The sequence below is a fragment of the Trematomus bernacchii genome, unplaced genomic scaffold (assembly GCF_902827165.1).
Source record: "Trematomus bernacchii unplaced genomic scaffold, fTreBer1.1, whole genome shotgun sequence".
Classification (NCBI taxonomy): domain Eukaryota; kingdom Metazoa; phylum Chordata; class Actinopteri; order Perciformes; family Nototheniidae; genus Trematomus; species Trematomus bernacchii.
In genome coordinates this window covers 739,075-754,625 of record NW_022987910.1, presented here as the reverse complement: position 1 = coordinate 754,625, position 15,551 = coordinate 739,075, and the positions used below count along the sequence as shown (strand labels likewise).

General features: G+C 40.3%; 2 protein-coding genes and 2 long non-coding RNA genes across 4 annotated transcripts; 1 reads left to right on the top strand and 3 right to left on the bottom strand.

The window, feature by feature from the left end:
• Positions 1-3,034: 3,034 nt before the first annotated feature.
• Positions 3,035-5,058, bottom strand: LOC117470261 (nuclear mitotic apparatus protein 1-like). Its single transcript, XM_034114974.1, has 3 exons — positions 3,735-5,058; positions 3,341-3,550; positions 3,035-3,229 (listed from the first exon to the last, which is right to left on the bottom strand). The coding sequence occupies exons 1-3, from the start codon at positions 4,944-4,946 to the stop codon at positions 3,035-3,037; spliced, it is 1,617 nt and encodes a 538-aa protein (XP_033970865.1). The 5' UTR covers positions 4,947-5,058.
• A 3,415-nt stretch (positions 5,059-8,473) lies between these two features.
• LOC117470266 lies at positions 8,474-8,891 on the bottom strand. Its single transcript, XR_004554681.1, has 3 exons — positions 8,842-8,891; positions 8,691-8,765; positions 8,474-8,566 (listed from the first exon to the last, which is right to left on the bottom strand). It is a non-coding gene; the product is annotated as an uncharacterized LOC117470266 (long non-coding RNA).
• Positions 8,892-8,895: 4 nt separating this feature from the next.
• Positions 8,896-9,795, bottom strand: LOC117470265. Its single transcript, XR_004554680.1, has 4 exons — positions 9,762-9,795; positions 9,583-9,668; positions 9,326-9,399; positions 8,896-8,930 (listed from the first exon to the last, which is right to left on the bottom strand). It is a non-coding gene; the product is annotated as an uncharacterized LOC117470265 (long non-coding RNA).
• A 3,018-nt stretch (positions 9,796-12,813) lies between these two features.
• On the top strand, positions 12,814-14,871 carry LOC117470263 (leucine-rich repeat-containing protein 51-like). The gene is made up of 4 exons (XM_034114976.1): positions 12,814-12,868; positions 13,558-13,763; positions 13,854-14,002; positions 14,736-14,871. The coding sequence occupies exons 1-4, from the start codon at positions 12,817-12,819 to the stop codon at positions 14,869-14,871; spliced, it is 543 nt and encodes a 180-aa protein (XP_033970867.1). The 5' UTR covers positions 12,814-12,816.
• The last annotated feature ends 680 nt before the right edge of the window (positions 14,872-15,551 follow it).

Here is a 15,551-nt window from a genome sequence, read left to right as displayed (position 1 = left end):
GAACCTGTGCTCCCCTGATCCGAACACCAATGCACTTATCCACTGCGCCACACACCTCCATCCTTTACTCAAGTAGAAGTACAGATACTCGTGTTTGAAATACTCTGGTAAAACTTCTTAAGTAAAAGTAAAGAGGGCTTTGAAATGTACTTAAGTAAAAAGTACCCATAACTACCAGCTGTTTTAAAGAGTACCTGACCTCCCTTTATATTAATAGAACAATAATGTCATTGTTAGCTAATGAATGTTTCCATGCTGAACAACGGCAACATGACAACGTTTTCATTGGTCCCTCTTCTTTAGAGAAGACCAGGAAATGATGGATACACGGATCGTGTTCAAATCAATAGGCACGCAATGACTCTAAATAATAATGATCACGCCACCAAACACACATTCAAACTAAAGTAACCAGCCTGTTTGGAAAATGTAAGAAGTAGAAAGTACAGGTATTTGTGTTCAAAATGTAAGAAGTAGAAAGTACAGGTATTTGTGTTCAAAATGTAAGAAGTAGAAGTAAAAAGTGATCAGAAAAATAAGTAGTGGAATGTACTTAAGTACAGTAACGAGGTATTTGTACTCCGCTACTTCCTACCTCTGACCAACATGTATCTCTATATTCAGAGCACCCAGTATAAGACGGTGGAGCGGGTGGTGCAGACTCTGAAGAACCTGTGCTGTGCTCTGGACGAGACGGAGACCCAGGCCATCACTGAGGCCGTCAAAAGGCTGAAACACTCCGTCAACTTACCCCAGACACGCTCCCCCAAGGTGGGCTAACACTCTGCTTCACACGTTCATACAGAGTGTTGTTTACATGTTAATAGTCAAATCAAAGGTGTTCCCTGTGTTCCTCCTGTTGTGTGCCTGCAGAGACAGATTTGGACAATGTTGTGTCGTTGTTGCGATTAAACTGATCTTGTATCTTGCATATTTCACCTTAGGAAAGTGGGCACGCGATGACGGCTTCCTTGACACCATCATGGCGATGGCCCGCTGTGCCATGGTCAGCAAGGAGAATGAGGACCTGCGTGCCAAGGAGATGCACGACGAACAGCTGCTGCATTCACACAAGGCCCAGGAATCGAGGTGGAACAAAATACCTTTCAGGCTGGGCTTCTGGCAGTGCTAAGCGAGCTGATTAAATCCAACAGGCCTTCAATACAAAAATTAAGAAAAACTTGTCGTTGATAAACTGTACAATGACTTGTTGGGAGGCGTGTGATGCAGTGGTCTGGTGCGTTGGTGTTCGGATCAGGGGAGCACAGGTTCAAACCCCACTGCAGTCAGGATGTCGTTGTGTCCCTGGGCAAGACACTTCACCCCAAATTGCCTACACCTGGGACAGTTAATTTTGTATTATTGTGATTATATATATATATATATTGCCACTGTTATTATATTGTTTTGATACTGACACTTATTAATCTGCTTCTGATAAATAAAAGAGAACCTACATGCACGGCACTAGCATCATGACTGTCTTTGTTTAAACCAGCAGCAGTGCAGCGGTACACAGACTAACCTGTGTGTGTGTGTGTGTAACGTAGTTCTTCAGATGTGTATGCTTAACATGTATGTATTTATCACAGTAAAGATGGTATACAAAAGCTTTTTAAAGAGCTTTCAACCTCATCCCATTGTCTTTAACATAATAATATACTCATATTAATATACAAATATACAGTACGAGTACTGTTTTGATACTGACATTTAATCTTTGCACAAAGGTGTGTCTGCACTATTGTAATTGTGTCTGTTGACTGTGGTAAATAAAAGAGAGAACCAAATGCACAGTACAAAAGATCAGCTTTATTGTCAATTTACAATTTCCATGCTGTTCAGATGCCTCAAGGGCTGTGCGCGTGTCTTGCCCCGTGGCGATTTGTTTAGGTTGCGTCTCCCCAATGGTTGCTTCCAGGCGAATACAGAGGAGTTGAAAAGATCCACTTTGATCCACTGCACATTGGTGTGCACCAGGCCGAGGTTCACCCAGAGAGAGCGCGGGACACGACGCGTTCCGTAGTATTCGCATATCTGGAATACATACAAAGACACAAATTAGCCCTACATAACTCCATAAATCCTACATTAGATAGTATTAATGTGATTTAATGAACGTACCATTGCTGTTCTTTGGGCGTGATAACGGTCATCATCCTCCGCTATCGAAACATGTCCATAGCGTGTGCTTTTCGTGGTCCAATCCTTTTGTTAAGGCTTCTTAACCGCCTTCGCCTCCGACTCAGCATTTGTATTGCATTTGAATGGTCGATCTGTATTTTTATTTGTGGCTGAGTTATTGGCTTAAATAACTCCGTTACGAAGCTATATAACACGAGCACCAAAACGTCAACTCCATACCGTGTCTGAGGTCGGAAGGTAAACAAGCATACAGCGGAAGCTTTTCTTCTTCTTCTCTCGGTTTTTTGGCGGATTGCAACTTTAAGGTGCATACCGCCACCTACTGTACTCGCCGTGAAGTTGTTTGCAGCCTGCCAGGAAAATCTAAGCAGAAGAAGAATAAGTGACGTCAGCGGCTCATTTGCCTAATCCACCCCCAGGAACTCATTTTGGTGTGAACGCGATCTGCTTTAGTTCGTCAGAACTAAAAGAACTCTCATGAACTAAAGTTCTCAGGAACTACTGTGGGAAAAGTACTTGGTGTGAACGCGCCTATTGCTATCGGGATGTTAAGAGCATTCCATGGAATATAACAAAAAGTGTATCTCGAGCCGGTTTCTCAAACTTACCTACCCTATCTTTAAGAATAATTTGAAAAAAAATACTTTCCTGAAAAACAGGAGTTGGTTGGCTAAAATTGATTATCTTAATTAAATGTATTACTAAAAGTTTTAATAGTAAATCTTATTTCCTTTGACCAACTTTAACCAAATATGACCAAAGAAATAATCAGAAACCATTTGGAACGAAGCACATATATTCTTTTTTTTTCTAATCACTTTATCGAACAGTTGCACATGTTTTGATAGATGTAACCCAAAAAGATGTCATGCTACGTATCTGAAGTGTTTTACCTTGTGTTGTTTAGAGAGTCTTCCATGGAGCTGTAGTCCAGGCTGTCAGAGCTTATGGCTTTCTTCTCCTTTGCTTTAGTGTTTACACTTGAGTGTGCATTGGGAACCTCCATGTTAAGGGACGTCAGCGAGCTTCCTTCATTACCATGAAACTTGTTCTGTGCACGCAGGTTACGGTCAGCAAACGCCAGCTAAAAGGTACAAATTATAAAATATAGTGATGAAGGTCAGCAGCAAAACATTTCTTTTTTTATTATTTAAATAAATAGTTTTTCATTCTCCCCATGAGTCAAAATACTAACCTGTGCCTCTAAACTGGCCACCTTGTTCAAAAGTGCTTTCTCGTTGGTGTGGGCCTTATCCAAATCAAGTTGAAGCAGATGGTTTTCCATGGTAGTATCATTTACTTCACACTCTTTCACCTCCAAGGATTGCTTGAGTTTAATCGCCTCCTCTTGGCTTTCCTGGAGAAGCTGCTTTTTGCCATTGTAATGGCTCATGGCCTTCTCCATCTGTGGCATTGTGATAATAAAACAAATGTTAGAATGAATCACACCAAACAGTAACTCACTTTGCACATGAAACTGTAGATTAATCTAAATTGATAATTTTGGACTCTTAACAAGCTTATTAGGTAGGTAGAAATAAAAGTAGTGAATAGTGTTATGTCCTTGGAGGATTTGTTTTTACACCAACCTGTGCTTTGTAGTGTTCTGCAGCCTCAGATTTAGCCGACAGCTGTTCTTGTAGGTCTTTCTTTAGTGTTTGGGTTTCGTCTGCTTTTTCTTTCTCTTTCAAGAGTATCTCCTTCTCCTTTTTCAATATCTCCATCTCATGCTGTAGCAAAGATTCCAGTTTATGAGAGGCCTTGTTGTCTCTCTCCATGGCCTGCGTGGCTTGAGCGAGTCTATCCTTCTCAAACACCACAGCTTCATGTTGTTTCTCCAGAGCTTTCTGATTGTTCTCCGTCTGCAGTATCCTGGCCATGAGTACTTCTTTTTCCTGAACCAGAGCCTCCTTTTCTCTGAAAGTGGCAGCCTGTTCAGTCTCTTTCACTCGGATTTCTACAGCTTGTGTCTCTTTGTATTGGTCCAGCTGCTGCTGAACGAGCCCCGTCTGCTCAGAAGACTCCTGCTGAGCTTCAAGTAACATCTGCTCTTTATCAAGAAGACCCTGAGATGTGGTTTCAACGTTCTCTTTCAGAACCTGTATCTCATGTTGAAGGTTATCTGTCTGGTTGGAACACGCCTCCTTTATATCGGTCAGCATTTTCTCTTTGGCTTCAGCTTCCTCTCTTGTTTTTTGAATCAAATTAGCTTGGGCAGTGACCTCCTCTCTAAGAGTGTTCAGATGTTGGTCTTTGTCCGTCAAGAGTTGGTTGAATGCACACAACTCTGTCTGGAGGATCTGAAGCTTCTCCTCAGCCTTGAGGATATGGCTCTCTTTCTCACTCTGAGATTCTTTTAATTTTTGAATCTCATCTTCCTTGTCGTCTCTCTCCATGGCCTGCGTGGCTTGAGCGAGTCTATCCTTCTCAAACACCACAGCTTCATGTTGTTTCTCCAGAGCTTTCTGATTGTTCTCCGTCTGCAGTATCCTGGCCACGAGTACTTCTTTTTCCTGAACCAGAGCCTCCTTTTCTCTGAAAGTGGCAGCCTGTTCAGTCTCTTTCACTCGGATTTCTACAGCTTGTGTCTCTTTGTATTGGTCCAGCTCTGCATTTACTGACGCCAGCTGCTGCTGAAGGAGCCCCGTCTGCTCAGAAGACTCCTTCTGAGCTTCAAGTAACATCTGCTCTTTATCAAGAAGACCCTGAGATGTGGTTTCAACGTTCTCTTTCAGAACCTGTATCTCATGTTGAAGGTTATCTGTCTGGTTGGAACACTCCGCCTTTATATCGGTCAGCATTTTCTCTTTGGCTTCAGCTTCCCCTTTTGTTTTTTGAATCAAATTAGCTTGGGCAGTGACCTCCTCTCTGAGAGTGTTCAGATGTTGGTCTTTGTCCGTCAAGAGTTGGTTGAATGCAGACAACTCTGTCTGGAGCAGCGACGTGCAGTCAGTGGAGGCAGGGGAGGCAGAGCCTCACCTGTCATACTCCAATGTAACGGAAAAACAATTAAAGAAAAACTAAATAATAATAATAATAAAATGTCTCCACTGATCTTGTGTAAATGTGATTTCTGTATGATTCCAATCGCATTTTATAGTCAAAATCAGCAAATTTGCCGAGCTCCGCTACGGGAGCGATAAGAAGTGAGGCAAGCACGAGCACTGCCTCACGTAAGCCCACAGTAACTTGCTGGAGCGCGGGCACTAATTTAGCGGGGCCACTTATTTTGTGAGCGCGCTCAAGCCATTTACTGTGGGGTGACGCATTCTGAGGGGAGGCACAGATGAGCTCTGCCTCAATTCAGAATGTGTCACCCCACAGAAACTGGCTGGAAAGCGGGCCCTAAGCGCATGCCTGTTACCATCTCACTGTAGGTCACCAATGTGATGTTTGTAGATCCCTTTATTACATTTATCCTCGCCATCCATAGTCTCTAAATAACTTATTTCACGTATATATCATATTTAGGCTCGCTGGTCTTATCATACAACGGCAATGAAACAATTACATGGGGAGGCAGCCATAACCTCTGCCGCACTGAAGGGGGCGCACGTGAGCCCACAGGTTCTTGTTGCTACTGTTATTCTACCGCAAACAACAAACAAAACTTTTGAAACTACAGGAAGATACGGAGGACTTTTACAAAACAGTAATAGAGATTGTTGTCCAGAAGGATAGCATGGACTTATATTCATCTTCAAGTCAAGGTAAGACCACAACTGTAATTAAAATGGGATCTTACTTAGAAAGAACAATCCAATATTTAGATTTTGGGTATCCTTTTGTTGATCGGTCTGTTTAAAATTAATCATAGCATCAGACTAAAAAAGCTTTTGAAAATAACAGAATATTTCGATTAAGGTCAAAATAGGCTATAATATTTGTAAATCTGACTGAAAGAGTCAGTGCCTCACCAGCCATGAACCTCACCGCACGTCACTGGTCTGGAGGATCTGAAGCTTCTCCTCAGCCTTGAGCAGGGGTGGGCATTTTACGGCCCGCGGGCCACATCCGGCCCGTTGGCCGGCCTTGGCCGGCCCGTGTGAGGTTGATCATAAATTACAACAAAATGAAAAAAAACAGCAACCTTTTCAAAATAAAAGCAACACAGCTGTATTGCTTGCATGGCGTAAATACTTTTCTAACTGTGTTGCTTTTATTTTGAAAAGGAAGCTGCTGTTTTTTTTATTTATTTACGTAAACGCTTATGCCGTAACAGCTACGAGTGATGCAGGCCGGCTAGTCCTCGAAATGTCCGCTAAGGGAAAAAAAAGAAAGATCGATACTGAATGCCGCATTTTCAACAAGACATGGACCGCTAAGTATTTATTTACAGAAGTGAAAGGTAAAGCTGTGTGTTTAGTTTGTGGTGCGCAGGTCGCTGTGTTCAAGGAGTACAATTTGAGTCGCCACTATGCTACCAAACACGCAGATAAATACAAGAACCTGTCTGAGGAAGAGCGGGCAAAGGGGTCGGATGCTTTGCTAGCTAAGCTGCAAAGCCAACAACACATTTTCACAAAACATTCCACATCCAGAGATGCAGCTGTCAAGACGAGTTATGTCTTAAAAGTTAACCGTTTTCGGACGAAGAGTTCATTAAGGAGTGTTTGTTGGACACTAATATGCCCGGAGAAAAAGGAGGCATTTGAGAAAGTGCCGCTCTCCCGACGCACTGTTACGAGGAGAATTGAGGACATCGCGGGAAATCTGGAGCTTCAGCTGCAGAACAGAGCGGTCAACTTTGACTTTTTTTCCTTGGCTTTGGATGAGAGCTGCGATGTACGTGACACTGCCCAGCTACTCATCTTCCTACGTGGGATAACTACAGACTTCAAAATCACGGAGGAGCTGGCAGCCATGCAGTCAATGAAAGGTACAACAACAGGGAGTGATTTGTTCACGGAGGTAAATGCATGTGTGGAAAAGTTGGGACTGAAATGGGACAAGCTGACAGGCGTGACAACGGATGGTTGTCCAAATCTGACAGGGAAAAATGTTGGACTATTGAAGAGAATGCAGGATAAAGTGACAGAAATTAACCCTGAGCAGAAATAGGTATTTTTGCATTGTATTATACATCAGGAAGTGTTGTGTAAGTCAGTGTTAAAAATTAACCATGTTGTTGATGTTGTAACTAAAATAGTTAACTTCATCAGGGCAAGAGCATTGAATCACAGACAGTTTGTTGCACTTTTGGAGGAAAGTGAGACTGAACATCGTGACATACCCTACCATGCAGCTGTCAGGTGGCTCAGCCTGGGCAAAGTGCTGAAAAGAGTAGGGGACCTGAGAGAAGAGATTCAAGACTTCTGTGTGAAGAAAGGAAACGACATCCCACAGCTTTCAGATGCAGACTGGATGGCAGACCTTGGTTTTGCTGTAGATGTGACTGCACTAATGAGTGAACTAAATGTCAAACTGCAAGGCAAGGGCCTTTTTGTGCATGACATGTACAGTGCAGTGAAGGCTTTCATGAGAAAGCTGCAGCTTCTCTCAAGCCAAATGGAGGACAACATTCTCACGCACTTGCCAACACTGAAGGAAGCCACACCATCAGCTGATCACCTCCAGAGGTACTCATCCATGTTAGAAGCACTGCATGGTGAGTTTTCAAGGCGATTTAAAGACTTCAAAACAGTTGAGAATGAAATGAACATGATCTTTTCCCCATTTACATGCCATGTGGATGATGCACCCAGTGATGTTCAGCTTGAACTAATTGACCTGCAGTCTGACACACTTCTGTCAGAGCACTTTAGGTCAGTCTCACTGCCTGAGTTTTACTCTTCCCTGAAAGAGGAGAACTTTCCACACATCAGGAGACGTGCTCAGAAGATGATGGTCCTCTTTGGATCTACCTACATATGTGAACAGACATTCTCAGTGATGAAGTTCAACAAATCCAGATACAGATCCTCTATCACTGATGATCACCTCTCAGCTGTCCTTCGCATATCCACCTCAGACATTGAACCAGATTTCCGTGCACTTGTTCAAGCCCAAGACAGACTGGATTTTTCTCACTGAACAAGTAAAATGAACTGAAAAACAAAAATCAAAAGCACTCATTCATTTCTTATCTTTAACATACTGTAAAACACCTTTTCAGTATTGGTATATTGAGCAGAATTAAGTTCAACTTATTTTTGATTCGGCCCCCCAACACAGCTCGAGTTTCTGAAGTGGCCCCTTGTAAAAAATAATTGCCCACCCCTGATCTAGACAAATGGTGTTATAAAGCAGAATTGCATATGTGACACTACTGTCTGTCAGTATGGCATATTATAAAGAAATGGAGGATTGAAAAAATGTGTGACTTACATCTTCTTCCTAAATAGGCATCAAGTTCTTTGTTCAGATAAACGCAGCCGTCACTCTCCATTACATAGCAACCAGTTAGGTTTGCTATCTCTCGCTACAGATAAGAGAATAGGCACAGAATAAAATAGTAGCACAACACATGATAAATGAAATGTGATGCATCTAAGTGGTGAACGCATGCACTTAGTAGCAAATCAGAAAAAAAGCTTTCTGCTTACCTCCGATTCACATTCCATCATGTTCAGAGTGCAGCGGTCATTCATCATATCGTAGTACACAAGCAACAAAAGCACCTGGTGGCATCACAAAGAATAAGTGAGATTATGGTCCTCTGTTTATGTTTGTCTTTGTATTGTGTTTGTTTCATACCTTTGAAATTTCTACTGTGAGATGCATCCCATCTTTTATGTTGTCCCAAGATAGTGAAGTGCCTTTGGCTGCATTAAATCTGCAATCCCCTAATAGCAAAATCAATAGAATAGATGGAAGAAAAAAAAGCAATATGTCACATATGTCTGGCATGTTTGAAGGTGCCAAAGTGTAAACTTCAGACCACGCCCAACAATGTCACGGGGAGTGGTCTGGAGTAGCACATTTGAAATGTTTAACCAGAAGACGTTAGAATAATCAATGCCTACTCTGAGCTACTTTACACAATTCAAGAAATTCTTAATGATTTTTGCTGTGTCAAGCACTGTCAGATGACAATTCATGAGTCTTCTGCATGCAATCAGTACAGTGACAGGTCTAGAACATGGTAAGCCTTCTTAGCACAAAACTGGAAGCAAGCTAGACTTAAATCACATTAAAGCAATATCTGAAAATATATATTTTTTAAGGTATAGAAACTCACTTTCCACAAAGTCTGCAATGAACTGGAATCGATCCTTGATAGTATTACTGACACAGGAGTTGGGTTCCTTTTTCCTGAGAGGACAGAAGGAAATAGGAATAAAGTGGAGGTTTAGAGAAATGATCATCTCTATACTTCAAAAGAACCCACTTACAAGAAAAGCATTTTGAAAATGTAGTTCAACAGTCATTGGCCATCACTTATTTACACAGAACAAACATGTGATCACATGATGCTCCCTGATACCTACTACTTACAGCATATAAACAACTTTCAGTAAGACTGTCCCATCTTGTAAATCGTCGACAGTCATATCGCGCTCAGACAGTTTTAAGCTGTTGACCTGCAAACACATGACGTTAGTTTGACAAGTTGGGTAAATGGTAGCTACAGTCAACATATTGGCACTATATGACCAAGTTTAATTTCAACTTACCCAGCTCAGAAGAGCCGTTAACCCAAGATTCATCACTGGAGGGGAGAGAACAGATGGTGGAGGTAAACGGTACTCTGTCCCCCCCCCTCCCAGTGAGCTGTGGTGTTCCACAAGGAAGCATATTAGGTCCGTTACTGTTCCTAATTTATGCAAATGACATGTCATCAGCATGTGACTGCAACTTGTTCCTGTTCGCGGACGACTCAGCCCTGCTGGTCTCTGACAGGAGCAGATTGCAGGTTGAAAAAACCCTCAGCTCCGAGCTCGGCAGAATCTGCACCTGGCTCGCCGATAATAAATTATCATTACACCTGGGTAAAACAGAGTCCATTCTCTTCGGTTCGAAACATAATCTCAGCAAATCCGACGACTTCTCAGTTGCAGTGGGTGACATTATTGTCACAAGTAAGAAGGAAATTACATACCTAGGATCTATTCTTGAGGCAAACCTCTCCTGTGACAAAATGGCATCCAATGTAATAAAAAAAGTCAATCAAAGAACTAGATTCCTATACCGGATCTCCTCTCTGGTAAACAAAAACACCCTGAAAACTCTGGCAGGAGCACTCATTCAAGGGTACTATGACTATGCTTGCACGTCATGGTACCATAGCACCTCCAAGGCGCTAAAAACAAAACTTCAAACATCGCAAAATAAACTGGTCAGACTACTGCTTGACCTTTCATCTAGAACCCACCTCACCTCTGCCCACTTTGACAACCTAGGATGGCTTAGAGTAGACGACAGAGTACAGCTACTTGCAATGGGCCTGGTCTACAAGATCCACTACACCTCTATGGTACCCATGTACATGTCAAAATTCTTCCCAAAGGTCAAGGAATACCATGATCATAACACCAGAGGGAGCTCCACAAATCATGTAAAACCCAGATTTGGCACAAAAAAAGGGGAATACACGTTTCGCAATTATGCCACATCAAGGTGGAACGCTCTTCCCACAACTGTAAAGGAAAGTAAAACTATACTTACCTTCAAAACCTCTCTTAAAGAGCACCTTCGGGGGAAAGCATTGCAAAACTGGCCCCGGTAATGGTACAAATCTCAACCTGTCGTACAATGGACAGCTTCCCCCCCCCATCTATGTATATACTCGCATTTTAGACTCTGTTACTAACTGTATATCTGTAGACTTGGTATGTCTTAAATGTCCGGTTAGGATGTATTAGAACGAAATCTAAAATGAAAATTGTAAATAAGCCATCTGTATGTAAAAAACCACCTGTATGTAAATTGTAAATAAGCCATCTGTATGTCATATATGTCTTATATGTCTTAAATGATATGATGAATTGGAAATGGGGGACCCTGATGTAAACAAGACGAAAGTCTTTCTCTGGTCTGCATCCCCTTAACAATTGTATGTTTTGAGCTGTACTGTACTGTACCCAATATACAAGCTGTTAATAAACTTTTCAATCAATCAATCAATCAATCGCCATCTTGGCTGACCCTTTTTCCCCAAAGGGATTTCAACCTGAAAACATGGAAACAAACAAGCCTTATCAGCTAACGAATTAGCAAATATAAGCATTGACTTTGATTATTGACGTTCACAAGTTTTCATCCAAAACTATGTTAGTTAACGATAAGTAGTTAAAGTTAACGATACACCTTGCTAAACTTCTGGTTTGCATGTTAGCAAAGTTATTGCAACTGCCAACATATATGCGTTACTGTAACGCTAACTGTAACCTATCGAGTGAGTTTATATTTAAAGACCAACGATGATAAAGATGTGGCTTACAAGCAGTGACTTACCTTGAAAGACGTTGTCCTTTTTTTCTGTATCGTATTTATTCTTTCTCTGAAAAGGGACGCAGCCGTCCGACTACCTGCCTAAAAATAAACAGTCGAGTCCAGTGCAAAAACCACACACAATTAAAAAAGGGTAGCTTAAGATCGAATCAGCCAATCAGGTTTCATATATTGACGCGTCTGAAATTAAGCGAATCTGATTGGTTGAAATGCATGACGTCTTTAAAGTTGCGCTTGTTTTTGACGCCGGAGCGTTTCAGTCTAAAGTAGGCGGAGACAACTGACGTTTAAAAACCAAATGGGTAATATTCACAGTGGACATTAAAATGTTGTTTGGCTCAATTTTCTTCCGTGTCCGAATCATTACGTTACACGCGGGCCAAACACATAGAAAATATAAAAAATAAAAAAGCATTGCTCCCGCTTTGCAGCAGCAAGGCGTTTAATGTTTCCATTTATGTTAATTTAATGTAATTGTAGTTTTTAAATTACTGTCTGGTCATTAATGTGTTAATTACTTACTACCCGACTCCGGATAAGTGGTTGACGATGGATGGATATTACAATACTTGATAACTGCATACGAAATTATTATTTTGTATTGTAAGGTGTTTCTAGCAAGCGAGTAACTATACATGCACAGTTAATCATTGATAGGCAGCATGTGTGCTCCTTATCGGCTTATAACTCTGTAATTATCAAATGTTATACAGTGTGTAGCCTATAGGATTAGAGGTCTTTGGACATTACTTTGGGCAAATGCAATTTAAAGGTTATCTTGATCGATAACAAATAAACCCTAACTACAAATCCCATGTAGGCCTACCTGTTGGTTGCCGTGGAAACGCCGTGTTGTATCTCCACCTTTATATATACAGTCTATGATCTCCACAGGCAGGTAAAGTGGAAACACGGGTTGCTCATTATTACCCTCAGTTAAATAGCGTGTTGCTGAGTTTGTCGGTCATTTTTTTAATAGGCCAACATTAAATCAAGGTAGGTTCATAACCGGATGTAAAAGGGAACAGAGTATTCAATTGTGTTTCTATACAAAATATAAGAACTGCAAGTTGTCTGCAACGTAATAGTTTGTGGCCGCTCCGTAATTACTGGGTTATGACAGCAAAGCTATATCATGTGTTTGAATATTCGTGATAGGCCCTATACGATGTTAAAAATATGAGGCTTTTTGTTTTTCAAATGAATTGCGTATGATCTTCTTATTTACGATGAAGTCACTGTCCTTCAACAGGTGACTGAATCTATAGAGGTGTGATTATGTATGGAGCTCCAGTGGATTTATCTTTCAAAAACATCTGCAGTTTGGAAGGTATACACTTATACACAGGTTTATACTTTTACTGTATTATGTTTATTTGTATTATCTTTGCTTTTTAATGACTGTTTTTAAATGCCATATTCTTAATGTCTTTCATTTGTGTAAAGCACTTTGAATTGCCTTGTGTTGAAAGGTGCTATACAAATAAACTTGCCTTGCCTTGCCTTGTAGCCAATACTATTGTGTGATTCCTACCTAAACTATATTATGACCTCTGCTAATTTTACCTTTGCTTAAATGGCTGAACATTACAGTGGATTACCATTAAGTTATCTAAACATCAGGGGAACAAAATCAGCATATCAATGGATCCAAAAATACGAATGGTCTAATGTACTTTGCTAGCAAAAAATGAAAAAGCCTATAAGATAGCTACTTCATGTGGAAGACAGTAATACATAAAAAGGCATATACATGTTAAATTAAGCAGGGTTAACAACCCACACCTAAAGACACAATATCTATGTTTATATATTCTATATACTGTTTTATATAGTTATCTATACATATATCTATGTATATAGTTTAAAAACGTAACATATTTTAAGTTCAATGGACATTGACATAGACACAATACATATACAGTTGATGCCTTGGAAACTATGTTCACCATATAAAAAAAATGTCACGCAAGAAACTATTCAATTCAAAGTATATTTTTCCCTTTTCTTTGGTCTCAGACGCATGGACTGAAGAACCCAGCAGGGGTCTGCGGCCTTTAAAGAGAAATTCAGAGATGAAGTACCCAAGCTGCTCTCTACGTCTCAATAATAACAACATCCTCGACCTCCATGACCTCCAGAAGACGGTTAGCTACTTCCTGGCCGAGCCTTCACAGCTCGCCTGGCTGGACCTCTCCTTCAACAGCATCTCACACATAGATAAAGTAAACTTCCTCTTTCCTTGGATTAGCATGTCTTCTTTCTCCCACAGTACATCTGCAATATGCATGTACATGTGTGTGCTTGTGTTCCAGGTTTTGTGCGAGCTGCGTGAGCTGCGTGTGTTGTATCTTCACGGCAACAGCATTTTCATTCTCTCAGAGGTGGACCGGCTGGGAGCACTACCACATCTACACAGCATCACTCTGCATGGAAATCTCATAGAAACCAACAAGGCTTACAGGTGGAGAGTTTCTTTTAAATGTACCCCAAACACATTCTGCTTAGCTGTATGATGATACTTTTAATGATCAGTCATTGTTGTGTGGTTATTTATTTAAAAAACTGAGTGTGAATGAATGTGCAAAGACATATTTTTCCAAATCTTGCACTGAACTTTCATTTTGAACATATTTCTTGTACAATGTTTATAGTATCTTTTTCATTTTTATTTTATTTTTACTGTCATAGTCTATATTTATATTTTTGATTAAGCAGTACTTTCCTGTCATTGTATTTTATTTGTATACACTTGATTTTTATCGGATGCACCAAAACACCAAGGCAAATTCCTTGTAAGTGAAAACCCACCTGGCAATAAACCTTATTCTGAATCTGATTTAACAATATACAACTGCTGGTGGTTTGCTGAGTGAGACTCAAATACTTGGCAAGCCTGTAGGTGCTCAGCATTGTAACAGGTGCTTAAATGCACATCAAGCTCATGTTACAGTTCATATTCCAGTCTGCATAGCAACACCACAAGCACACACAGAAAGAGAGAGGGGCTGCTGGTCAAAGGTCTATTCTAATTAACCAGGTTCTCATAAATCCTGTACGTTTTTGAATCATTTGTATTTAAATGTGTAACACCAGAAAGGGGAAATAAGGTTGGATTTCAACATTCAATTGTTGCAAGCAAAATGTATTAAAACGATTTAGTGCGTGTGCATCAATACTTGTTTTTGTCCCTTTAGGAATCATGGGATTTCTGCTCTGTCTCAGTTGAAGACGATGGACTTCAGTGCTGTGACCCGACAGGAGCGAGTCATGGCAGAGATTTGGCATCAGAGCAACAGCCGCATCAGAAGCAACAAGTTGTTAAAATCATAGTTTCACCCAAATGTCCTGTGCCCCAAATCCATTGCTATAATTAAAGGACAATCATTGATCAAGTAAGGGGTGGGAATTAATAAGCATATGCTTCCTCCTACTCCCTTTCAGACACATATGATTTATTATTATTAATATGAAGACTTTTTGTTTTTTGTTGAATATATAAATATTATCATGAATGTGGATAAATACTGTATTTTAACAATACGGTATTCTGTTTTTCACATTTGTTATTTTTTTAATCTGTTCGAAATAAAGATTGAAATGAAATAATCATTTCTAAAACATTGTTTCCTTGAATATTTATGGCATTTTTTCAATGCTTTTGTCCAATTTCTTTGATGGAATTAATAGTTTGGGCATTAACATACTGCTGATGTGCAGCCACTTCACAGGTATAAGCAATAAGACAAGAGCGCTTATGTTGAAAATCTTTAATGAGATAATTAAACCAAAAAACAAACAAAAACAACCAATTCTTAAAACTTTTTGGTGCTAGCCTAAGATATATCAAACATATGTCGGGTAGTAAAACACATTTGAGTAACAGAAACAAATGCCAAGAACCCATTGCAAAAAGCTCAAATCAGTTGCGTGGTTAAAGTAAAATGTACATTTCAATAAAATTGTAATTATAATGTGAAAGCCTTTACTCTGAACATGTGTGTCCTGTAGAT